The 19,429-nt window shown below is 33.7% G+C and overlaps 1 protein-coding gene across 3 annotated transcripts in view; it reads right to left on the reverse strand.

Moving 5' to 3' along the window:
* Positions 1 to 19,429, reverse strand: part of CACUL1 (CDK2 associated cullin domain 1) — an 84,854-nt gene that overhangs the window by 15,714 nt on the left and 49,711 nt on the right. For 2 of the 3 annotated variants that reach the window (XM_074295726.1, XM_074295725.1), the window contains 3 exons: positions 19,281 to 19,376; positions 8,727 to 8,829; positions 3,911 to 4,000 (listed from right to left, as the gene is read on the reverse strand). In XM_074295726.1, the coding sequence (XP_074151827.1) occupies positions 3,911 to 4,000; positions 8,727 to 8,829; positions 19,281 to 19,376 (289 nt within the window). The remainder of the gene's footprint in view (positions 1 to 3,910; positions 4,001 to 8,726; positions 8,830 to 19,280; positions 19,377 to 19,429) is intronic. The other variant, XM_074295728.1, reaches the window with a different exon arrangement.

Below are 19,429 nucleotides of genomic sequence, written 5' to 3' on the forward strand. Positions count from 1 at the left end.
ACCAAAGAGTTACTGATCAGCATAGGGAGACAAATCTGGCTCACCAGAAGTTTCTTTTACGAATTAAATCCTAAGTTTAGATCCTTTCCTCCCTCCCCAACAAAGATTAAAGCAAATAGGTAGGATTTGAGGTTTCTAAAACCATAAACTATGTCTTAGGAACTGAATCTTTGTAAGATGAATACAGTACATTACAAACTCTTCAATGTAGAAATACAGTCTTGAAAGTCTTAGCTCAATTTTAAGCAATCAAAGCTTAAAATTTTAACTTAACTTTTCAACTTTTTAAACATTTTCAGGACATCTTCTGTAATGGCTATTGCTAGTAATATAAATGTGCCAAAAATAAATTTCTCAGAAAATATCTAAAATAGCAAAGGATGTCTCAATGGGGGGAAAAATTGTTTAACAGGTCAGTTCTTGAACATCAAGTTCTCACAAGAACACTGAATCCTATTACATGAACTCCAGCATAGATAAAATAGATTGTAAAGAAATATGTACCAACATTTATTTTTACCCTAAGAGATTAACTTTAATCTAAGATTCTTTTCATTAGTTGTGTTAAAAACCACATCCAATGTAGCCATCTATTCAGCATATAGAAGTCTGAAATACCATAAAATATCTAGTTGCCTTCCAACATGAAAATATTATTCATAGGCTAACTCTCAGTAATCATCACATGACCCTTTCTAGCACTACTGTTTAATTTTTTTTTTTTAAGTTCAGTTCAATAAGATGTGTAACAAATTACTCAAGGGATTTTGGTCAAAAATTATCAGATATATAATCTAGTAAAAACTTCATAAAAATTTATAATAGTATAACATTAAATTTTGTAAACAACTAGGGAGATAATGGTATACAACTGTTATATACACTGGAATATAACTGTCTGTGGGCATTAGGAATTTAAGAATTTGTAGAAAATTAGGAAGGGAAGCAGGCAGCCTTTATATTCTACATCAATCTTGATATGCTTCATGTTTAGGTTGTCTAGCACAGAAACTCCTTGGAATCCTCAACAGAAATATAATAATTAAGACTAAATGGGATGATTACACCACAGTTATTAAATGTTTTAGATTCATCCAAAGAAATATTATCAAAGTTTATAGGTTTTAAAATAGTGCTCCAAATTTTAAAAATTATTTCTAGAGAGTATTGTTTAAGTTTTTTTTTATTTTTTTAAATTAAAATAGGAATTTGCTTCGGGTAACTTCCATTCAGATGGAACAAAGATTCAAAACTTCTCAGTCTGATATTGAAGACTGTCCATAATCTGCCAGATTATCACCTTTGAAAAATCTCATTCTATTCTAATCTCCCATTACTAATTTTATAATTTATTTTAATTACTCACTGACTCCAGCTATCTTCTGTACTTTGCTCCTGCCATCTCACAAGCTTAAGAATGACCTTAATCCCACTCCACCCCTCCATTTTTTACTAGTGAAATACTACCATCTTTCAAGATCTTATTCAAACACTGCTTCTTTTACAAAGACATCCTTGGCTCCTCTTCTCTCAAAAGAGTTCACAAAATTGAAGCTGGACAAGATAGCCATGAACATCTAGTCCAAATCATAACAAAAAACAATCTCCTAAAAAACATACCCAATAAGTAGTCATTTAGCCTTTGACTGAAAACTTCCCAATGAGGAGAAACCCACAACTTCTCAAGAATCTGTCCTACTACAAGGAAATATTAATTAGAAGAATCTACACTCTTACACTCTATTTACTAAGAAGTTCCTGAAGTCTCTTCTATGAATATTCTTGGCCTCTTAAAAAAATTCTCCAAAAGGGACTGTCTTTGGAGGACATATTCACATCAATATATCTAATATGCAAATCCAGTAAAAACTAAGTAAGTGCCCATGAATAAGAAAACAATAATCATGATGATGAGGACTAACATTTATGTAGCACTTGTTATATATGCCAAACACTTGCAATCATCTCATCTGATCCTCACAATAACCCTGAGTCCTATTATTATCCCTATTTTACAGATGAAAAAACTGAGACAAACAGAGGTTAAGTGACTTGGTCAGGATCACAAAGCTAATAAGTGTCTAAGACTGAATTTGACTCCAGGGTCAGTACTAGGGACACAAAGACAAAAACTGAAGTCCCTGACTTCAAGGAGTTTGTAATCTATCAGGTGCACAGCATACATACATAGAAAAATATACTACTAAAAAGCAATCTGGACAAAAAATTAACCCCTTAGATGACTTGGGGAAGGTTGCACCTGCAATGAGTTTTGAAAGAAGCAGCTAAGAATTCTGAGAGGCTCATCTCAGGAAAAAGAACATTTTAGTCATGGTGACAGATGATACAAATGAAGAGGCAGGAAATAATGTCAAGTTCAGGAAGAGTAAGGAGTCCAGTTTGGCTGGAATGAAGCATGCATGAAAGGGAATTATATGAAATCACAATACATTAAGATATACTGGAGACATCCTAATAGGGCTTGAATCCAGAGTATGAAATTTGTATTTTGTTGGAGAGATGATAGAGATTATCTTGTGGTAAAGAGTGAATTGGATTTGCTTTTCAAATTCCTTTGGTAACTGAGGACTCTGTGTGACATCAGACAAGTCCAAACTATCTGAGTCTTAGTTTCTTTATGTAAAAGAGGATGAACAACAATGCTATACACTTCGCATCCTTACAACAGCCCTGTGATATGAGTACTCTTATCTTACAGAGATGAAACTGAACCTCAGAGGGATGCTGAGTTATCGAGTTTGACAGTTAATAAATGTCAACCCCCAGATCTGCCTCAACAGTAACAGCTCTCTACTTAAAGGCCATTTTGCCACTAAGTCCTATGACATCAGGAGCTATGTTTTATTCATTTCTGCATTTTCTATTGTGACTAGTGCAATGGTTTGGGCCTGGTAAATTACTTTGAAATGCCTGTTAAATTCAATAAAGTCTTTTGGGATTCCTGTCACATTTATGCTGCTCTTATTTCAGGACAAATATACTAGAAGAACATGCAAAAATATCCATATGCATCCATGGGCCTTAGGTACATCAATGCATTTAGAAACATTTGTTCAAAATCAGCATTATTTTGACACTTTCAGACCAGCAGTTTATATTTCTGCCTGGTAAGATAAAAATTCTATATGCAAGCAAAGAAGATGTAGAGACTCTTTAAAAGAAGTGTATCAATCCACAAAAGTTAAAACATGAAATCGAGTTTCTTCAAAGGACTTTTTTGCTACCATTTAACTTTTCCTTTTCCTAAATCCTACTTTAAAGCATAATTTTGCCTAGACCATCATTCTCATGTCACAATGATCAATACCAGAGAGACAACTAGTTTGATGTCAACAAGACCTGGGCTCCAGTACTACAGCTTTGCTAGCTAAGTGAATTTAGTTCCAGAAAATTATCTAATATTATAGGAGGCAGAGTAATTATATGATGACATTGATCGAGGGAGTTCCCTCCCTCAGCATTCCATAACCCAGTGAAATCAAAGGAATAGAGCTACTCAACCTCATTCCCACAAGGGCAATGAAAATTTAATCTTTTCCAAGTAATTACTTCAAAACTCTGGCAGTTACATGATACTTAACTTTTCTAGCCTCAGTTTCCTCATCTATAAAATGAGGACAAAATATCTCCCAAGACTATTATAAGAATCATATGAGGTAACATAGGCAAATTTTAAAAGTGCCATTTAAGTGCTGGCTAATATCTACCACTTGAACAACCTATAAAGCAGCAAATTAAATAAACACAATTAAATGACATCCTATCAAGCTTCACAGAAGAGAAGATTTAAAATACATCTTTAATTTTTTAAAAAATTAAACCATTACACTCTTGGTTGAGGGTGACTCAATCTTTTCAATTCTTTTCAGAGGAAAAAGGTAATGTTTACCTGGTCTAAGTGTATACAAGCCTTTCACAATATTTGCCATAGTTGAAGGTGTTATTTGAAATGGTGTTGACTGGGCTTCTAAAAGCAAAGCTGAAAATAAAAAGAAAAAAATTGGTTACAAAAGCTAAAACACATACTGATCCCCAAAGCTGCTGTTTAAAAGTATTTATCCTGTTTCACCTGCTCCTCTAAGAAAAGCTTGTTTAAAACTTCTACAAAAGATTTACATGTAACTAAAGAGACATTAAATTCTGACATACATGAGGGTCTGTGGAAATGTCTAATGAAAATGACCCAATGTCTACATGTTCTAGCATATGTCACATTTTAATATTATCTCTCATGTTACTATAAGTTGCTAAATCAAAGGGTTTGCATTACGGCAATAGAATATTTTCTAGATTTTAATTTTAGACCATAAATAATCTCAAAAGGTCATTATCCCCTATCTTTTCATAATATAAGTTTCCTATCAAGTGAAGTCAATAAATCATGACAAGGAAAGGTCAGAAAAATAAAATTTCCAGATTGAAATAGTTGAGTTTATGCTTTGAATGAGATAATTAAGCTGCTTTAAAAATCCCAAATGAAAAAGAAAGGAATGGTCTCAAAGTTTCCTTTTTATTAATAAGGATTTACTGAAATTCATTAACATTAATGTATTCATTATAAAAATTATTAGAGTAATTACTCTAGATAACCAACCACTAACATAAAAATTATAACTACTAATTTTCCATTAAGTAAGCTCTTAGTAATTTTTTGGCAATTACGAAAGTATGAAACAATATGGACACTATTATTTATAGCTAGTCTTCCAAATAAGTCAATAGCAGAGTTTTACTGTGTAGTAAAACAAATAAGTTTTGAAAAACTAGCTGTATACTCTGGCATAAAATTACAAAAAACAATTCTTGATTTATTTACATTTTATATATATATATATATATATACACACACATATACACACTCAAATGTCTCTGTGATCTCATTGATTAAGGAATTCATTCCAAAATAGACTGCAATCTATCTTATCTGCCTATTTCATGTTACTCAGGTCCATGGCTTCAACAAAGGCTTGTCCAACAGAGTTCATCTGATTTGCTGGAGGCCTTGTTCTCTTTGCCCTTAAAGCATCAGTGGAACACGCCAACGGCCTATCTGAAACCCTCTTCTCTCTTACTATGTGACCAGCCTTGAAAATATTTTTAATTCCTAATTATCAGTTTCTTCTTAGATATGTGCTGCAGGCACCATGGGCCTCTCTACTGCCCACTCTGTGATATTCATTTTTAGTTTTCCATAGCAACACAAGTAAAATGTGAATACTGAAAGTATGGGCTTTTGCTCTCATGAGAAGTTTGCGAACAGTAAAAGAGCTTGGCAATTTCTCTAAAGTAATCCAGCCTGCTCTCCTCTGGTTTGCTGAACAAACTCTTTAAGACATATATCCAAATACAAGTTAATATGTAAGCAATAGGTGTTCTTCATCTACTTGATCTTCCCTAGGTGGATGACTAGGCCATACTTCTTTGAATGGTTACAGAAGGTCACATGACTTCGTGCAATTAGCACAATGCTATCCAAAGACACAAATATCTGGAGGACTTCAACATCCAGAGATAAAAACCCTCCTTGACCTAGATAATGAATGCTGGATTTCTTCTACCACAATGATAAATACCTTTGGTAGAGAATAAATCTCCCTGATTCATGCCTCCCTTGATTTTTACTATCAAAAGGTCACTGCATATGGAGCAGCTAGGTGACACAGTGGATAGAGCACCAGCTCTGAAGTCAGGAGGACCCGAGTTCAAATCTGGTCTCAGACACTTAACACTTCCTAGCTGTGTGATCCTGGGCAAGTCACTTAGTCCCAATTGCCTCAAAAATAAATAAATAGAGAGAAAGAGAGAGATAAAAATCAAAAAACAAAAACAAAACAGAATTATTTCTATTAAGTTTTCTAAGAAACCTAAATTTTCTTGCTGCATAAACAGGAGATATCTTGTAAAAGATGTAATAAAGTTGTGTCTTGTCTTAACAAGGCAAATTTTTTCATAACCAACAAGCGCAATGAGATCACTCTTAAAAAAAGAAGCATTTTTTCATGAGATATGAGAAATATCTTTTGACAAGATAAGCCTTTTGTAATTTAAAAAATGCTCAAAGTGAGTTACACTTAAAGTTAACCTAATGAAGTATATCACATCCTTAGTCATTTAATTATAATTTCATCTGGAAAAAATCTTGATTGTTTAATGCTATAACAATTTTTACGGTTATATCCAAATTTAATTAATAACAAATATTCAAGAAAGTGAATTTTATTATTGAATGCCAAATGTTAAGTCATATCTCTAAAGGCTCCCCAAAACTTCAAGATGTTAGCTCTATCCTAGTAGTAGAGCAATTATCATGGGCATTCAATAAACACTGCTGTCACTAAATTGTTACTATTCAACCAAATGTTTCAGTAAAGCAAAGGTAAATGCCTGGACTGTGCTGCCAAGTTAGATAAATATCTAGATACGAAAATTACACATCTTAAAATACACTATGCTTTGGGATAAGCACAAGTTTAAAAACACAGATAAATTTAACTAAAGCCTCTTTTAAAATTAAGAAAAACAAGTACACCTAAGAATTTATTCAGTAAGAAAAGATGATAGTATTGTATAGTAAAGAGTAGTAGAGTCAAAGAATCTAGATCCAAAAGCTGGCTCCAACATTTAACTCTGTATACAAACTGTTAGTTTCAGTTCTCACATCTCCAAAATGGGAATACACTCCCTACTTTCCAGTGTGAAAGAAAAATGGGAGTGAGGAGGAAGCACTTTATAATTATGAGCTCATGGCAACATAATAAAATGGCATAAATGTGAAAGTGCTTTGAAGTCTCAATGCTTACATAATACATTTAAAATTAATATAAAAGAAGCAGTTATTAGTACTGATAACCACCAAAGATGAATTGTAAACTTTTGCTTGACATTATTTTTCTCCTTCTTCTCTCTTTTTTTCCCTATCTCATATTTCTCTTTAAGTAAACTCTTCTGCTAATTTTAATGTGCAAAATGACATCAATCTCTTTGTAAATCAAAACACTCATCTCCCCAGACACTTTCTGAAATTAGCTGATCAAAATCTTTGTATGTTTATCTTAGTTTGTCCATTCCCCAAAGATTATCACAATGTGGCTTCTTTTGCCTTATGATAATCTTAGTTCCAAAAGCATATAACTAGTTGAAACCAAAATAACTATTTTCTTTTGATAGAGAAGACAAATGTTTTAAACTGGCTAAAAAAAGGTATGATTATTCTACTCAGCCAGATATTCAAAGAATACTACAGGTATCTAACATAATATTTTTATACATGCAATCAAAGATCAGTGTTCAGAATTATTCATGAAATAAATGAAATAATTACTCTCTAAAACTCAGAGATTCAATTTTGACATTTCGTTCTGAGAATTTTCTGCACCCAGCAATATATCTTTGATGACCAGGTCTTCTACAGAAACCTCAAGCTACAAGAGAAGTTACCAGTTAGTTGATCTGATAATCCATTTTCCACAGGAGAAAAAAAAAGATATCTACTGGCTGGATAAATATGGAGGGACTGGGGAATGTTTTAAATTCCTACTCCTAAAGAAAGGCTTATAGTTAAGCTCAAAGATAAAAAGAATAATGGATTTAAATCCATAAAACAAGAGTAGTTGTTTTTTTTTTTAAAGAAAAATTAATAAATGTAACTGCATCACTATTGTTTAGATTATTTATTTGTTTGTTTATTTGTTTATTAAGTCGTAGAGTTTTTAGATCTGGTCACCTTTTCCTTGCTGGGTGCTTTAAAGAAAGTAAAAAATGTAACATAATTCTGCAGACTAAAGAAATGATAACTCTTAGAGACCAGACCATTTCTATAAAACTTTTATGCCTAAGAAGGAAACCAAAAAACCCCTCTGTAATAAAAACAGGTAGGTGGTGCAGTAAAGCAATCGAGGGCCTTTAAGTCAAGGATCTGAGTTCAAATATGAACTTGTCACTAGCTGAGTCTCTTAGCCCTGACTGCTTAGTCATAAATAAATAAATGTATGCCCTATAAAGAGATCCACAAATTCAACCATTTGGATATGTAAAAAGAAACTGAGGGAGTTATTTACTAATTGTAAAAATTCTTTCCAACTTTTTTTAAAAGATAGTATAACTAGCTGATTGTTAGCAAGTCACTTAATCTCTGTGCCTCAGTTTCTTCATCTGCAAAAATGGAGGTAATATCTGTACTATCTCACACAGCTATGGTAAATGAGACAAAAGATTTAAAGCAATATATGAAAGTCAGCTATACTTTCTAAAAATTATTCCCTTTCATCTCTAATTCACAATATCACCATCTAATATTAAAGAAAAATTTTAATGAGCAATGGAGCTTTATGGAATAAAATGGTATACAAAATGAAAAACATAACAGAACAGTATTTATGAACTGAACAGTAAAGTCAAGTAATCTGGATATTAAACCAGGTTAAAAAAATTTAAATATCCTCAAATATTTTAAAATGTAAAATATGTTGCATGCTAATTTAGATAATTTAGTTTTATCTACAATATAATTTTAAAATTTAAAACAAAATAATATTAGACTATTCTTTTGTGCCTTTGATGCCAAGTATTGCCAGTTTTCAGAAATAAAACAAATGATATAATCATGAAAGCACGATTCTTCCAAAAGATTTAGGTTTAATCAGAAAATTTTTGTGGAACAATTTTAAAATCTCCCCAATTTTCATAAGTTAGATAGGTTTACTTACGCATTAGACTGTAAATGTGCTTTTCTGCAACATGTTCTGTAAACAGCTTTATAAGATCATCTTTTAAGTCTCTGTTAAGCTTGGTTTCTATGTAAAATTTATTCTGCAAAATAAGATAAACAACATTTAGAAGCAAATAATCATTACAATTAAGTAATTCACTAAAACAATTTTTACTTTTAAGTAACTAGGAAGGAGTGCTATATCTCCAAAAATAATTTCTACCAAAGTCATCTTTAAGTTTTAGATGTATAACTTTGTCCAACATCATGAAATAATGCTAACACCTATAAGATTTTAAGAGAAATTATGTTGTTTCTGGTTCATAGGCAATTCCATAGGACTAAAACAAGTAGAAATGAAGACTTCTTAGTAGAGGAGAAAACAGCAGAAGTTGAAACTTACAATCTTCCAATCATTCTCAAGTTAAAAAACTGCATTACAGAAGAAGAAAAGGGGGCCAGTGATACAATAGGTTAGTGTAATAGATGAACTGAGCTTGTGTCAACTTATTTAACTTAACTGTTTCAACAACATTTAGGGGAAAAAAAACTTATCCCGAGTGAGGTCTTTTCTCTCTTCCCCATTCAGTTCTCTATCTCCCTTCCCACATCCTTCAAGCTACTCATTACAAAATAATGTATTATTCTAAAATCTTTGGGCCCAACTTGAATCAACAAACTTTATCAAGATGTGATGAAACTTCTAAGAAAAACCATGCTCATCTTTTTCAAGGATGACACAAAAGCAAAAAGCCCTTGATTGATCCATATAAGAACACCACCTTCATTCTCTATGCACTGACCAAAGTACAGCATTGGGAGAATAAGCAAGAAATCTTTGATTCTGATGTGGGGAAACCCTGAAACTGTCCTGACTTAGGGGTAAATGCTTGAGAACTCTTTGAAGGAGGGAAACTCCTTGAACTCTCCTGGGAGAGGCCTGCTAGTGGTTTTATTCTGTTATCTTGATGGGACTAGTTGAGTCCAGGACCACTCTGCCTATTTAGCTCAAATTTAAGTAATCTCATTTAGCTGGAGATCTATATTTTTATAGCTCCCTATTGAGCTGAAGATTGGCTCAGGACTACTCCTAGTAAATCGTCCCATTCTACAGGAAATCTAGGCCTGGGGGCAGTAATCTCATTGGGACTCATTTCTTTGCAGAGGCCCATAGCAGGAACATGACATGCTAAAGAACCTGTCTCTCTCCTTGGCATAGCTGCCTGTGAGGACCATCTGCCCCCTGAGAAGTCATTCTCTTTTCAGTGTCAGCTTCCATTTCCCTAACAGGACCTGGCAGAGGGCCAAAAGCAGGCCTCATTCCAGGCCAAGGGATCTCTCCTTGTCACAGCTGCCAAGAACCCTCTGCCCACTGTGAAAAGATTCACTTTTCTCAGTGTTAACATTCCTCTTTACCTCTCTTTTGGGATTTTTCTGCTAGGAACTTTACCTTGCCACTGAGGAAGTCAGTCTTCCTAGCAAAGGCTAATCAATTCCAACAATAAACTTTTTTGCCAGTCTAACTTTTCGGGTTTGTAAATTCTTTTATGACAGCCCTGTGCTGCCCAGAAGGGGGTTCTCCACAACTCTCCACCCTGTGCCAAACCTCATCAATTCTTCAGTCCATGCAAATATTTCTAGATCATCTATGATGAGATTCAAAGGAAAATTCTTTGTGTATCTCTCATTTCCTATCTCTCCTGACTCCTCTGTTTATTTCTACCCACTACCTTGCCCTTTTCTTACTTAACCTATTACTTATCCCCAAGGATCCCTCCCTTATCCTCTCCTTCAACCATTTTCCCCTCACCCGCTGCATCCACACCTCACTGTTTCTGCACGCATGGGCTATGTGGTAGATCCTTCTCTCCCAAACATGCTTCTCAGCAGCACTGCTGGGCCTGGAGTATCTTATCAGCAGAGTTTCCCTTAATCTCAGAAACATGACTCCCCAGCTGTGTGAGAGATGAAAATTCCTATGGCAGGAGCAAAGGCTACCTTCCAACCCAGGAAGCCACAGTCCTCACTGCTTCCTGATTCGGAGGGGCTGACCTGGAAATCTTTACACTTCACACAGGCCAAATCTCCATCCAGCAATTTTTCTTCAGGTCTTCTCTGTTTGTTCCAAGGGAGACCACTATTCTTCCCCAACTCCTATTTTTTTTTTTTTACCACCTCTCCACTCACCATGAGGTAGTATTTTGCCTTGTTTGTGGGGAAAATCTGGAGAGCTTGGAATTTTTTGACCTATTCCACCATTTCCCAAGAATCCTCCTGTACAAAATTAACACATTCTTCTTTAAAGAATATTGGCAATTCTACTGTTAGTGTGTGATACTGTTTTCTACTAAGTGCCAATAAAGGGCACTGAATAGTAAGCATTATTTATGCTCAAGCATCTCAGAAAACAACTAGTTCAATATCTTCATTTTACAGATAAGGAAACTAAGATCTAGAGAAGTCAAGTGACTTATCTAAATTACAAAGACACTAAACAGAAAAATTGAGAAAAAGCTAAGGCTATATAATCAGTCTCTAAATTCACATCTATCTTTCTATTTTTGTTTCTTACTGTTCTTAAGAGGGGACCATTCTAAGAGGTCCTTGGTTCAATATAATTACATTTTAAACAAGTGGCACAAGTTGGACACTTCTCAAGCTGCTTATTTCTCCATCATTCTCAGCCACAGCTACACAAAGAGCTGGTCATACTCTTGATTTTGCCATCAAACACAAGTGCAATGTTCTGAATTCTTGAAATTCCCCTATTCTCTCTATTGTCATTCTACCTGTCTTGCATTGCAATCCCAAACCCTGTTCTTTGTCCTCACCATTACTTCCAATCCTTCCATTTCTTTCTTTTCCAGGCCATCATCTCTGCAGTAGCTACATTTTTCCCCTTCTCTATTCTGACAACTTGAAGAACCAATCCCTCAATACACTGTCTTCTCAAGTCCTTTGTCATCTTATGGCACTATTAAACTTGCTTCACCCACCCTTAAACTTGAATTGTTCACTATCCACTGCCCTTGCTCCTACTCATTTGTTGAACAAGCAGAGAAAATTATTAAACCATGCTACACAGGTCTACTACAAGTTTGTGTTAATCTCATTTGAGCCTAACTTTGGCCAGGTAGCCTTTTTAGACCTCCCTAACTCATTCTTTCTTTCATCACAGCAGCTCTTTCAGACCTTTTCCCACTCTCCATAAGTCTCCCATGGCTTGCTCTGTCACCCTCTCAGTAGAATAGCTTGCCTCAAAGCTCATTGAAAAAATGAGGCCATTTCTGAGTGCTGCTGCTGCTTCTCCCCTCTTTAACCAATAGTTATCTTCCTCATCTTACATGAGGCAGTTATTCTTTTCCTTGACTCTAAAATAAAATCCTACAATTTTTTCCACAAGTGATCACATTCCATTCCATCTTCTCTTAAGATTGCCCTCAGGGAAGAGTCTGAGAAAATGGCAGGCTTTCCCAATTTCCCCCACAAATAGAACAAATTTGTGCCTCAGGGTAAACACAGCCTGGTGAAAAATTAAGACGACTTAGGGCAAAACTGGGGTCCTTTTGATACAACCTGAGAAGATGTGAAGAAAAACTCCGGGCTAGGATTAACCTGCCTAAAGAGCACACAGATACCAAGTGGGGATCCCTGGGGTATCAGCAGGAACCACAGAGTCTTTCATCTCTGGGATTGTCCCCTAAGGATTTGGGAACTCCAGGCCCAGCTGAGTTGCACAGCCATTCCTGGACAAGATGGAACCAGCACACCAGGAGTACAGAAGCAGTGAGGCAGGGACACTGCTGGCTAAGGGCACTTGCAGGAGAAGGGGAGCTCTTAGTTTGTGATTCCAAGTCAGAGGGGAGAGCTGAATGGAAATTAGAGGCACCATCCTCCCACCCCACAATTAGAGGTTCTTATACTAACACTTATTTTAAAATAAAAAATGAGCCAGCAAAGAAGAACTTCACCATAAAAACATACATGGGAACAGGAAAGATAGGGGTTCATCTTCAGAAGAGAATACTTTAGTAAAAAGAGCTTCTTCTACCCCAAATAGTAATATGAAATGGCTCCCTGTCCAGAGAGAATTTATATAAAACTCAAAAAAGAATTCAAAAATCAAATGAGAGACATTGAGAAAAAACTAAAAAAGGAAATAAAAACCATCCAAGAAAAACAAGAAAATTATTGGGGGGGGGAAGGGGGAAATCAACCAGAAAAGATGATACAGAATCACAAAGCTGAAAATAACTCTGAAAATTAGAATTGAGGAAGGGGAAGCCAGTGAAGCTATGAGAAACCATGAAATAACAAAATAGACTATAAAGAATGAGAAAATAGAACACAATGTGAAATATCTTTTAAGAAAAATAACAAATCTGGAGAACAGATTAAGAAAATATAAGAATAATTGAACTGCCTAAAAATGTGACCAAAAAAAGGACCTTGACAAAATAATGTAAGAAATAATACAAGAAAACTATCCTGAAGTGATAAAACAAAAGGGAAAAATAGAAATAGAAAAAATCCACCAATTTCCACCTCAACAAGATCCTTTGTGGAAAACACATAACATTACTGTCAAATTTTGAAACCTCCAGATCAAAGAGAAAATTTTGCAAGAAACAAGAAAAAAAAACAATTAAAACATGCTGGAATTACAATTAGAATTGTACAGGACTTGGCAGTAGCTACAATAAAAAACCACAGGTCCTGGAATCATATCTATTGGCAATCAAGAAATCTAATCCTATCATCAACAAAATTATCTATAATATTGAATGAGAAAAAAATGAACATTCCTTGAACTTGCAGATTTTCAGAACTTTCTATCAACCAAATCTGAACTTAGTAGAAAATTTAACATATATAGCCAATATGAAAGATCAATTTCAAGAAACAACATGGACAAATTGTCTTTGTTTTTTTGCTTTTAACACTGTTGACATCAACAACAGGGCAGTTAAAAAAAAAAGATTGGGGAAGAGTTAAAATAAAAATAGTAATTATGTCATACAAATGAGGTGCAGAGGAAAAAAAGACACAGAAGCATTAGAGGGGGGAGAAGGAAGGTTCTGAAAAGCTATTCACATCAGGAATGGGTTAAATAGGCAACACTACATATATACTATGAAGGGTCACACACCCTCCAAAATCTATGAAGAAGTAAAAGGAGGAATAGATAAACAGGGAAGCAAAGGGTCAAGGCAGAAGACAAAGCAGAGGTCCATGGAATTTAAGTAATAGCAAGGCAGGTGCGCCAGCATGCATGGAGTTATACGTATATATCTACATATGTATATTTAACTATTTCCTTTCTTAACTATAACCTGTTGGAAGGTGGGGTGAAAGGGGGAAAAAGAATAAAGTAAATACAGTGAGTAGAAGAGAATAAATGAATAATTTACAAACAAAGAAGTAAAGAAAAGATGGGCACTCATGAATATAATTTCTTTTACTAATATATACACTTTCTGGAACTGGTATTTCTTGTTATGTATTTTGAATCCTCCCTTATATTCTGTTAGGCACATGACAATGGTCTCTTTTGTCTTGTTTCACTGTGCTTTGTATTTCTTTGTTTAAACTTTTTTAAAAAGGAAAGAAAAAAATTTTTAAAAGATAGTGAGAAAAAAGACTGCCCTCTCAATACCAATGTCTTTCATCTTCAATCTTTTCCTTTTTAGTGGCTGCTTTCCCATTGCCTACAAACATTTGTTTCCCCCATTCTCAAAAAACTCTTATTTGATCCATCCTTCTCAATGAGCTACTGTTCTTTATGTTGTCTCTTCCTTTTTGTGACCAAGAAGGCTGTTTGCAATAGAGGTGCCATCACTAGTTCTGCTCCCAATAATCTTCTCTACAGTCTGGCTTCTGATCTCATCACTTCATTTAAATCACCTTTTCCCAATTTACTAACGATCTCTTAACGGCCAAATCTGGTGGCTTTTTCTAAATTTTCATCATTCTTGATCTTTCTTCAGCCTTTAACACTATCAAACACCCTCTTCTTCTTGATGGTCTCTCCTCTCTGGATCTGTAACACTATTCTTCCTGTTTCTTTGCCTAGAATTCTCTCCCTCCTCATTTCTTCCTCCTAGCTTCCTTTAAATCATAGATAAGATCCTATCTTCTATAGAAAGCCTTTTCCAATTCTTCTTATTGATCATTTCCCATTTTTCCTGTATAGAGATTGCTTATACATAAAGTGTTTCCATTCTGCCTCCCTCATTAGACTATGAGCTTCTTAAAATCAGGGACAGCCTTTTACCTTTCTTTTATCCCCAACACTTAGTACAGTGCATAGTACATAGTAACACAGTAAGTACTTAGTAAGTGTTTACTGACTGACTCTAAAAGAATACTGAATCATTAATTAATTAACTAATGTTATCAGAATATCAGAATATATCAGAATATACACCTGTTAGTAAGTTTCATTAATAAAAGGACAAAATATTACATACTGTCCATGTCCATTCTATGTTTATTCATAACTTAGAGGCTCAGCTACCTTAAACTATACAAACACCAGTAAAAAGTATCTTACTACTGAATATATAGAAGGCAGAAAGATTTAGAAAAAACTCGACTTTTAGAATTTTATGTCTATAAAACACAGGTTCAAATTCTAGCTACCAACTTAGCTGAGGCAGTTTCTTTCTCTAGGCTTTCACTGTCTCACCTATAAAATGGAGTTAAAACAGATCAACTATAATATCCTTTTCTGCTCTAAATTATATAATTCTCTAAAATATGTTAAATAAATCAAACCCACATACACATCTTTCTCTATTTAAAATTATAGTGGTACACCCAGAGATGGAATACTGGGAAGTGAATGTAAATTATTAGCACTACTGTCTATCTACCCAGGTTACTTATACCTTCGGAATCTAATACTTAATGTGCAACAAGAAAATGGTATTTACACACATATATTGTATCTAGGTTTTATTGTAACACATGTAAAATGTATGGGATTGCCTGTCATCGGGGGGGGGGGGGGGGGGGGGAGGGAGTGGAGGGAGAGGGGGGATAATTTGGAAAAATGAATACAAGGGATAATATTATAAAAAAAAATTACTCATGCATATATACTGTGAAAAAAAATTCTAAATAAAATTTTTAAAAAAGTATTGGGAACACTTAAAATTACAGTGGTTTTAAAAAGGTAACATGAATGAATAATGATAAACTGCTTATATTCAAATATGGGGGCATGTATATCACCTGAACCTTATCATCATCTGATCTCAGATAGAAAGTCCAATTAAACAAGACCTAAAAGTGATTCTGTTTTGTCTTGATATTAAGAAAGGAATAACAAAAAAGGTGAAGAGGACTACACTGGGGAGAAAAAGGAAGGTTATAAAAAATCATCTCACATAATCAGTATGTGCAAGTAGATTATCTATACAAATGAGGAGGGAATAGGGAAACGTCTAACTCCTGAACTTCACTCTTATGTGAACTGATCAAAAGGAGAAAGAATACATAACTTACATGCAAATGTTTACTCATATATATACAGCACAAAAATACATTTTATTCAACAAGAAAACAGGAGAGAAAAGGGAGAAGATAGGAGATTTAGAAGAAAGGTAAATGAAGGGAACAATTGAATACTAAGCAAAACAAATTATAAAAAATGTACAAAAATACTGACAATTCTTTCTGAAGTAGCAAAGAATAGTAATCTGACAGGATGCCCATAAATTGAGAATGATAGAACAAGTTACCATATATGTTATGGAATAATCATTTCCAGAAATATAAAGTTGATGAAGCAAAGTTTAGGGTTGATTTTTAGAATTAAATTAACAGAAATATTTTTCCCTAATTTTTGAACATTTTCATTTAAAGTTTTGAGGTCTAAATTCTATCTTTCCTCTCTCCTCCTCTTCCACCTTCCCTATTACAATAAGCAATCAGATCTAAGTTATACATATGGAATTATATGAAGCATTTCCAAATTAATCATATTAAGAAAAATCTTATTGTTGTTCCAATAAATATTTCAGGAAAAGAATTATTTAGTTGTATGAGCATTTTCATCCTTTCAAGTTAAACAAGTTATCCGTGATATTAATGTGTGTTAACAATAAGAAATGAAATCATTTTGTTTATAGAATTTCCAGAGGAAAACACTTCAATATATGATTTGTTTTCACTTCTGGGTTATTATACAATTAAAATTTTAATTTTCAAGGCAATAAACTTTGATGTCACTACTCATTAGTAGGAATACAATATTCTGATTTTAACAGAAAAGTTATAAAATTATTGAAGTTTATGCCCTAACAAAAAAGTGTTCCTAATTATATTCTGTAGAATAACTTAAGTGTTTACAATATTAGGTTCTCTATGCAAAAAGCACTATAGAAAATATTAAAGAGATATGACTAGAAAAAGGATTGTTTCAGTCATTATCAAGATTTGCAAGGGACAGCCAAGAGTCAGGCCATGAGCTTCATTGGAACACTCATAAAATACTAAGTGGTCAAAAAGATAGCCCTCAAGACTGTGGATGAACATCCCCTTCCACTGTATTGAAATTTTACATGAAGATATGGACAAGAATCATTCAGTTTCAGAAGGCCAGAAGAGTTGAAATTTGCAACATTGGAAGAATTACACATTATCAATGAAATAATAAGTATAATGAAGTATTTATATAACATACCCTGAGACAAACAGACACTAAGCCTTCTTTCATCAAAATAAAAACAATAAATATAAAACTTCAATTCACATTTTTAAAAAGCAAGACATTACTTGTATGCTCTTGGATCACAGACAGATCTTAAAGCTGTAAGTTATCACATTATTTTCTTAATTCCTAGTATTATCATTTATGTATATAACAGAGTTCGAAATTAAATTATAATATCTATTCACTCCTAACTCTCTCACCCAGAAATACCCTCTAGCCCTATAATCTATTTCTGATATGCCCTCTCTATGGTGAAAACACAAGAGATCACGAGTTTTAATTTATGGAAATAAAAGTATTTCCTTATCAAGAGGATATTACTAACTGTTTTGACATGTTTATATATATATTGTATTTAATTTATACTTTAACCTATGTAACATGTATTGTTCTACCTGCCATCTGGGAGAGGAGGGTGGGGGGAAGGAGAGGAAAAATTGGAACAAAAAGCTTGGCAATTGTCAGTGCTATAAAATTACCCATGCATATATCTTATAAATAAAAAGCTATAATAATTTAAAAAAAAACCTATAAAAAAAGAGGGTATTATTACTCTGTCAACATTAACTATATCCCATGTATACATACATTGTATTTAACATATACTTTTAACATATTTAACATGTATTAGTTCTACCTGCCATCTGGGGTAGGGGGTGAGGAGGAGGGGAAAAAATTGGAACAAAAGGTTTTGAAATGCTGAAAAATTACCCATGTATATATCTTGTAAATAAAAAGCTATAATAAAAAAAAAAAGTGAATGTCGAAAACTATCTTTGCATGTATTTTGAAAAATAAAAAGCTATTAGTATCACTGTTTAAAAAAGGAAAAAACACAAAAATATTAACTATATCCTAAAATAACTAATTTTCCTAAATGAGGTGCCAACAAACCCTTAACAACATATAGGTGCTATACCTTTTCTCCCCAAAGCTGACACTCCACTAAGAGGTAACTACTCTCCAATCATTCACATAGAAAACAGTTATTGCCATATCCTTAACAGGAATGAATAAATATATTTTTTTAGTCTGAAAAAAGAGAACTTTTTAAAAATTTGACTCAACTTCTCATAAATGAAAGACAATACTAATTTGTCTAACATTCTATTAACAAAGCTCTATGAGCCACCATTTTTTGCTTAAATTGCAAGCATTTGTTTGTGTATTTTATTTAATCTGAAAACAAATTCATGACGTTGACAACCATAACTCATAAAAACATTCACTAAATCAATAATAGCTGTAAATTGGTCACATATCTTCTAAAGCTCTTTAAAAGTTATATTGTACATGTGGCATATATACATTTTTTATCTGCCTAAGTTGTTAGTTAATTAAAGTATTTTGCTGCCCAAATCATGTTGACAATGCCACTTCAATGAACAAGGTCCCAACACTACAAAATATAACCAAGAAAAAGATTGTAACTATGGCCCATCAATCAATGGGACTGGAACAATATATAAATTTTCCTTACTTTACAGCAATTGATATTATACCCCTCACTTGATACTTAGCGTTTGCTGTCTGGTATCATTTGTTAATCTACAAATCTCATCTCCTTAACTAGACTACAAGCTTCTTAAAAAAAATAAAATAAAATAAATCAGGATTTTTAAGGATATTCAAGAGTTGTTAACTGATTATCAAGTGGTTTGTTCTAAATTCTAAAGTTGTTATATTAGCAATTTCAAAATGGGGGGGGGGGGGAAGAGAGAAAACACCACAAATATCTCAAAGGGAAGGGTACTCCTCTCACTGATCAGATTATGGTTCTCATTTATATTTTTTTGTCAGGGTCCTTTATTTTTTTTAAATGCCTAAACTTACCATATATATGAAAAGAGGCACAATGCTCTGCAATGCTCCCATATATTGTCCAAGTGCTAAGTTAAATCTTTCAATATAGAGTTCTGGAGGGCTGGCCTGTAGGAAGCAATAAAAAAATGTGATCTTTTTTCTGGCCCAGATAGTAAGTA

Source organism: Sminthopsis crassicaudata, chromosome 2, assembly GCF_048593235.1.
Source record: "Sminthopsis crassicaudata isolate SCR6 chromosome 2, ASM4859323v1, whole genome shotgun sequence".
Classification (NCBI taxonomy): Eukaryota; Metazoa; Chordata; class Mammalia; order Dasyuromorphia; family Dasyuridae; genus Sminthopsis; species Sminthopsis crassicaudata.